The 7,744-nt window shown below is 49.5% G+C and overlaps 1 protein-coding gene across 2 annotated transcripts in view; it reads right to left on the bottom strand.

Moving 5' to 3' along the window:
* Positions 1–5,048, bottom strand: part of DOT1L (DOT1 like histone lysine methyltransferase) — a 177,243-nt gene extending 172,195 nt beyond the window's left edge. The window contains exon 1 of one of the 2 annotated variants that reach the window (XM_073546030.1): positions 4,629–5,048. In XM_073546030.1, coding sequence (XP_073402131.1) covers positions 4,629–4,709 — 81 coding nt within the window. In that variant the 5' untranslated portion in view covers positions 4,710–5,048. The remainder of the gene's footprint in view (positions 1–4,628) is intronic. The other variant, XM_073546023.1, reaches the window with a different exon arrangement.
* Positions 5,049–7,744: the final 2,696 nt, after the last annotated feature.

Here is a 7,744-nt window from a genome sequence, read left to right on the forward strand (position 1 = left end):
GCTTACTGTTTGCCACATGGGGTTTTTTTTTGCCTTCCTCTGGATCAACACGTTAGGCTATGTGCACACGGTGCGGATTCTGCTGCGGATTCGCAGCGTTTCTGGCCCTGCGGGTCCGCAGCAGTTTCTGCTGCGTTGTACAGTACCATTCTTTGCAATGATAAAACAAAAAACGCTATGCACATGCTGCGGATTTTTCAGCGGGTTACAATCTGCAGCATGTCAGTTCTTGTGCGGATTCCGCTGCGGTTTTACACCTTCACCATTGTAGAGGTGTGAAACCGCAGGGCTAAACCGCAGGCTAATGAGCAGGTATTTTGACCTGCGGATTTTCCCAAATCCGCAGGGACTAAAACTACGTGTGCACATAGCCTTAAAGTCTTCCTTCAACCTTAATAACCATGTTGCTATGTAATAGCCCCATCACTAATGGAAATATTTTTTTTTACGTTACTATTTTTACTCAAGGGGGGGTAATAAAGAGGGGGCTGATTTTCTATTTTTTATTTTGATCAGTGTTACAGGATCTATCACAGTGATCAAAATGAAGCAACATGAAAAATTCTCTATTGTTGCCGGGTGCCGGCCGGCAGATCTCGGTGGGCGTAATGCACATGCGCCTGCCATTTTCTTCCCGGAAGAATACGCAAACATCACCGGGGTATGCAGGAGGGTCCAGGGACTCTGGAGGACCCCATTTCTCTCTCCTCAGATGTACTAGATAACATCAGAGGAGAGAGAAATTAAATGGGAAATCAGATTTTTTTTTTTTTTTTTTGCGGTCGCCGTTATTCCATGAATAACAGTGATCGCAACACTGGGGTTGGTAGCAACCAACCCGAATCATGTTCTTCAGGGTCTCCGCTACCCCCGGTAGACGAGACCCCGGAGAAATTCCAACACTGGGGGGGGCACTATACACTTATTTCTCAGCGCTGTTAAAAAGCAGCGCTGAGGAATATCTACCCTTAAAGGAAATCTGTCACTCATATTTCGTGATATCATGTAAAGATATCACCCAATTGTGCGTCCCATAAGGATTCTATTAGGGCTTTTGATATTGTTGGAGATGTATGTAAACCGCCGCAGTCCGGTCCGATGGGCGTGGCTTAGTCGCCTTCTTCCCCCCCTTGGCTTGCTGCATGTAATCTTCATCTGTGAATAGCACAGAACGTTGGTATCCGCGCTTGTGCATTGTAAAGGCCACCGGCGCCTTTACGTAAAGATTACGTGCAGCAAGCCGGGGGGGGGGTTGGGGAAGGCGACTAAGCCATGCCCATCGGACCGGACCGCGGCGCTTTGCATACATCCCCAACAAGATCAAAAAGGTATTTATGCCTCAAAGGTGCGGGGGAGTCAAAAGCACTAGTAGAATCCTTATGGTACGCGCAATTGGGTGATATCGTCACGATATTACGAAATATGGGTGACAGATTCCCTTTAACTGCCACCATTTAAAGGCGTATCGGCGGTCGTTAAGGGGTTAAAAGTACTATCAGAACAGAGTTCAACTAAGTCAAGGTGTTCTGCGCACCCAGGGCATGGCCAAACAGTTCAGTGCACTTTCCCACCATCTCCGCCCCTCTCTATATTGACAGCTATGGCTTTACAGAGCAAAAGAAGGGCAGAGATCAATGCCAAACAAGTAGGTGGGAAGGTGCACTTAAACGTTTGGCAACCCCAAGGGTGCAACTGCACTTTGTTTTAACAGGCATTCATTTCAGTGACATACCATTTGTCAGGCCATATTGTCAGTTACAGCCTCTCAAACTTAAGGCATTTATTCGGTAACACGTGATGAACGAGGATATATATATTTCTGGGAGAACGTACTTTCAAACGGTGAATTGTGCAAAATAACTTTTGTCTGTCAGATGAAAACTTCAAGCATGGATAACTGTTCCAGACAATGCCATCAAGTCATCCAACTACATCTATCATTTGGTATATTTTATCCAATAAACATTTGTCCTTTGTTATAATTAACTGTAGTGTATTGTGAGCGAGGATCTTAAATAGGTACTACAAAGTGCTTGTAAAAACAAGCAACTTTGCCATTTACCCCCTACTCTCAAGAACAGAGGGATTTTTTTTACTTTAGTGTATAGCTGGTTGCCTAGGTTACCAGCCACCTTACAGTCTCACAATGGCGTTTCCCCCAAGAAGGAGACAACATCACTTGCAGGCTCTATTCTTTGAAGCTTGGTCGCACAACTCTAAAGATTGCTCTAAAGAAGTCCCGATGCACTTCACACAGACTGTAGAAGCAAAGTTGCCTGTGCTAGCAGTTTGAGAAAGCCCACAAATTTGAACCAGAGGTGCGACCATGCCTCTGATCCTGTCAATCTTCATGAGCACAGCATATAAGCGTCCTGTCTTCTCAATAGCTTGTCTCTCACCCTACCTACTCTCTGCTGCAAGCACAGACACAGCAGTAGGGTGTGATCAGAGTGGCCGGAGGGATCTACTCTGCTAATTCTTTACACCCCAATTAATGAGCTGTCATAAGCTCTGTCGGTAGACTGGTATTTACACATCGAATGGAGCTTCTCTTCTCATCATTAGCTGTTCTGCAGGATCCATCAGTGGCTGCTATAAACGGAACGGGGCTTCGCATTGCAGTACTTTGCTTAAATCCAGCTGCCGAAGTTTATACCAGAGTATTGGTAGCGTGCTGAGAGTTTTTGCCTCTATAGTATTGAAAGAGTGAAGGTGGTTCCTGCAATCACACGGTCTCAGTGATCAATAATCAGACATTGTGGCTTACTCTAATGTATGTACTGCTTGAATGCTCCAGTGGGTGCCCAGCAGACCTGCTATTCTGCAAAGAAAAGGGGCTCTATTAAACTGTATGAAATTAGAGTGTTCACAAGTTATTAAAATTGTGTATGAATGAAAATAAGCAAGTTTGCAATTGGCTTGCTTTTTCTATTTGCTGTCGTTTTCCTGCAGTGAGCTTTTGTCTGACATAGTGTACAGCTTGTTTCTAAAGAAACAGAACACCAGACCCTGACTAACTGTGCACAGTAGCTACATTCCAGGAGAAAAATTATCTCCTGAGATTCCAGCCATCGCACTCCAGCCCACTGACTTCTATATAGGAGTTAACTGCTCACCTACCTCTATACTTTCTGTCAGCTCCTGAAGAGCTGCTCTCGTCAGTGCTGTGTAACCACAATATCACCCCTCTCCCAACATCATAGCTCTCACTGCCCATGCCCTGTTATCTCTATATGCAAGTCTAGTAATATCAGTGTAAGCTTCAGAACAAACCATTGATGGCTGAACGTGTTATTACAACTATAAAGCTCAGCACAAGTTGTGCCATACTACAGGGTGGGCCATTTATAGTTGGATCCAAAATGGCCGACTTCAAAATGGCCGCCATGATCACCACCCATCTTGTAAAGTTTCCCCCCTCCCATATACTAATGTGCCACAAACAGGAAGTTATCACCAACTATTACCATTTTATTTCGGTGTATCCATATAAATGGACCACCCTGTATAGCTCGGCTAACCACCAGAGTTGTCACACCAGCAGAAGAGACTGCCATGCTATAAACCAGAATAAACCTTAAACTGCACAACGTAAAGAATGTGTGGTTGTTAAAAAGGCAAGAAATGTAATAAAAAAATGCATCAAGATATCAACAAGACTGTCTCAAAAACCTGAACATTTGAGCCACATCAGCCATAGCGTTAGGCTCTGGTCAAACCGGTGTCAGACCAGTTATGTCACATGATCACTTATAAAGGGTCCATCAGCACTCTTGTCAAAGTGCCAATCATTTTGACAGAAGCCAGCACGGCATGCTGCATTTTTCCTCCAGACAAATATGCCAGGATCTCTGACCGAGGCTTTTCACAGAGTCTCCAGCGCAGACGTGAACACATAACACCCTCGGGTGTAGAATCTGCACAGCAAAGTGCTGACGTTACAGAAACGCGACGTTTTAGCTGACGACATGACAACGCAAGGGTCTGCATCAATAAGCCACACGTCAAAGTGGGAAATTCCTGTTTCTTCACTGGCCCTTTAAAACATTACCGCGCGCTGGGCCTGTGGGAAGGTGGTGGAGAAGAAGGGGGAGCAACTGTTGCTATCGAGCGGGTAAACGCTAGGTTTCTCCCCAGCCAATAGAGAGCCATGGCCTTATTAACCCTTCGCCAGCCGAAGGCGGGAATGGATAAAAATAGAGTTGGCTTCTTGGAAGCCCCAGTTACTGCTGACAGGAGTCGGAGAGCTGAGGTCTGGAAGGAGGCTGACACTTGTCAGACTTACACAGCAACATATCTACCGTTCACCCGGCCCCAAAGCCACGCAGCACACACAGCGTGGGGCCACGGTCACAGGTGGCAGTGCACAGGTGTGCCTGGCAGCCATGCAGGAGAGCTGCCCCACAGCAGGCAGGAGCCTGACACTGAGCACACAGGGCAAAGGTCAGGCACAGCACTGAGAACATACCACTCTGGCCACACACAGGGGTGTCCACTCCTCCACACACGGGGAGTGCTCAGCACGACACAAACACACACGTGGGCCTCCAGCTGGAGGACAAAGCCAGGCACCCTGCCGGCGGCCACCCCCAGCGCGGCCTTCCCACAGTCACAAGCCCCGAACTCACGTAAACAGGCAGCGGCCAGGGGTAGATGGCAGGCTCGGCTCCCACCGGCGACTTGAGCCTGAGTTCCAGCTTCTCGCCCATGTCCTGAGAGCATACTAATCCCAATCCGCCGGCTCTGGACAGCAGGGGGCAGCCAGCACGGTCACCACCAGCACGGGCACTAGGCGCTCTCTCCCCGCCGGTCCACGGCTCACTTCTCCTCACACTCACTAGCCTCACAGCGCCATCTTGGACCCGGCGCCAAGCAACAATGAGCTGAAGGCCGGGCCAAACCACCGTGTACTGGGCGGGGGGAGGGGGCGTGCGAGGTAGACGCCTAGCGATAGGGAACGGAGTAATCCGGCAGGGTGTCCTCACATGGCCCCTTAGCCTCAGCTGAGAGGGTAGGCCAGCCTGACTACAGCAGAACGGGCGGCCCCCGCTCGCTCCATGCTAATGAGCTCACCCGGCGGGTGTAGCGCGCGCGGCCCTAGGCTGCCTGACGGGTCACCCTGTGTGTGGACTGCTCCAAGTCACCTCGCAGGGGTGTGCTCGTGTGCAGGGAGAAGGAACGCTCCCTCAGGCCCGGCAGGAATGGCTGCGCTGGGTGCTGGCTGGCGGTCGTCATACACAAACCCCGGGCACTGCTGGCTCATTCCATTGGAGCAGCCTGGCAGGAAGGGCAGCCATCACGCCAGGCATTGTCGGGGCCGAAGTTGGTTCTTATTTGGCAGTTTTTACAGGTTTAATAAAAAAAAAAATACAATGCAGCGAGGCGTCCTGATGGGAAATATGCTTACAAGCAGCTATAAGGCTACGTGCACACGCTGCGGAATGGGGTGCGGATTTGGCCCCGCGGATTTTGTAAAATCCACATGTAAATCTGCAGGTCAAAAGAGCTGCGGATTAGGCTGCGGTTTTGCCCTGCGGTTTTTCATCTCCACAATGCAGGAGATGGCAAACCGTAGCGGAATCCGCAGAAAGAATTGACATGTCAATTCTTTCTGCGGTTTCAAAACTTGTCTGCACAGCGGTTTTTTATTCCCATAGGGAATCATGGTACTGTACACCGCAGCAAAAAGTGCTGCGGACCTGCAGCGGCCAAATCCGCTGCGTAACCGCATCAGAATCCGCAGCGTGTGCACACAGCCTCTAGCTGGCACAAAAATGGGCATCAAAGTGGGCACTGAAGGGCGTTACTGAAAGGGTTAAATGACTGGGCCACTGATCTCACACTACAGCCACATAAATCAGGGTGCCCCACATCTAAGTCAGGTCACTACAGCCACATAGATCAGGGAACCCCACATCTAAGTCAGGTCACTACAGCCACATGGATTAGGGTGCCCCACATCTAAGTCAGGTCACTACAGCCACATAGATCAGGGAACCCCACATCTAAGTCAGGTCACTACAGCCACATAGATCAGGGAACCCCACATCTAAGTCAGGTCACTACAGCCACATAGATCAGGGAACCCCACATCTAAGGTCACTACAGCCACATAGATCAGGGCGCCCCACATCTAAGTCAGGTCACTACAGCCACATAGATCAGGGAACCCCACATGCCACATGATCAGGGAACCCCACATCTAAGTCAGGTCACTACAGCCACATAGATCTGGGAACCCCACATCTAAGTCTGGTCACTACAGCCACATAGATCAGGGAACCCCACATCTAAGTCAGGTCACTACAGCCACATAGATCAGGGAACCCCACATCTAAGTCAGGTCACTACAGCCACATAGATCAGGGAACCCCACATCTAAGTCAGGTCACTACAGCCACATAGATCAGGGAACCCCACATCTAAGGTCACTACAGCCACATAAATCAGGGCGCCCCACATCTAAGTCAGGTCACTACAGCCACATAAATCAGGGTGCCCCACATCTAAGTCAGGTCACTACAGCCACATAGATCAGGGAACCCCACATCTAAGTCAGGTCACTACAGCCACATAGATCAGGGAACCCCACATCTAAGGTCACTACAGCCACATAAATCAGGGCGCCCCACATCTAAGTCAGGTCACTACAGCCACATAGATCAGGGAACCCCACATCTAAGGTCACTACAGCCACATGGATAAGGGCGCCCCACATCTAAGTCAGGTCACTACAGCCACATAGATCAAGGAGCCCCACATCTAAGTCAGGTCACTACAGCCACATAGATCAGGGAACCCCACATCTAAGTCAGGTCACTACAGCCACATAGATCAGGGAACCCCACATCTAAGTCAGGTCACTACAGCCACATAGATCTGGGAACCCCACATCTAAGTCAGGTCACTACAGCCACATAGATCAGGGAACCCCACATCTAAGGTCACTACAGCCACATGGATTAGGGTGCCTCACATCTAAGTCAGGTCACTACAGCCCCATAGATCAGGGAGCCTAACATCTAAGTCAGGTCACTACAGCCCCATAGATCAGGGAGCCTAACATCTAAGTCAGGTCACTACAGCCACATAGATCAGGGAGCCTAACATCTAAGTCAGGTCACTACAGCCACATAGATCAGGGAACCCCACATCTAAGTCAGGTCACTACAGCCACATAGATCAGGGCGCCCCACATCTAAGTCAGGTCACTACAGCCACATAGATCAGGGAACCCCACATCTAAGTCAGGTCACTACAGCCACATAGATCAGGGAACCCCACATCTAAGGTCACTACAGCCACATGGATTAGGGTGCCCCACATCTAAGTCAGGTCACTACAGCCACATAGATCAGGGAGCCTAACATCTAAGTCAGGTCACTACAGCCACATAGATCAGGGAGCCTAACATCTAAGTCAGGTCACTACAGCCACATAGATCAGGGAGCCTAACATCTAAGTCAGGTCACTACAGCCACATAGATCAGGGAACCCCACATCTAAGTCAGGTCACTACAGCCACATAGATCAGGGAACCCCACATCTAAGTCAGGTCACTACAGCCACATAGATCAGGGCGCCCCACATCTAAGTCAGGTCACTACAGCCACATAGATCAGGGCGCCCCACATCTAAGTCGGGTTACTACAGCCACATAGATCAGGGCGCTCCACATCTAAGTCAGGTCACTACAGCCACATAGATCAGGGAACCCCACATCTAAGGTCACTACAGCCACATA

Source organism: Dendrobates tinctorius, unplaced genomic scaffold (genome assembly GCF_039654945.1).
Source record: "Dendrobates tinctorius isolate UK_male_01 unplaced genomic scaffold, ASM3965494v1 ptg000011l, whole genome shotgun sequence".
NCBI classification, from domain to species: domain Eukaryota; kingdom Metazoa; phylum Chordata; class Amphibia; order Anura; family Dendrobatidae; genus Dendrobates; species Dendrobates tinctorius.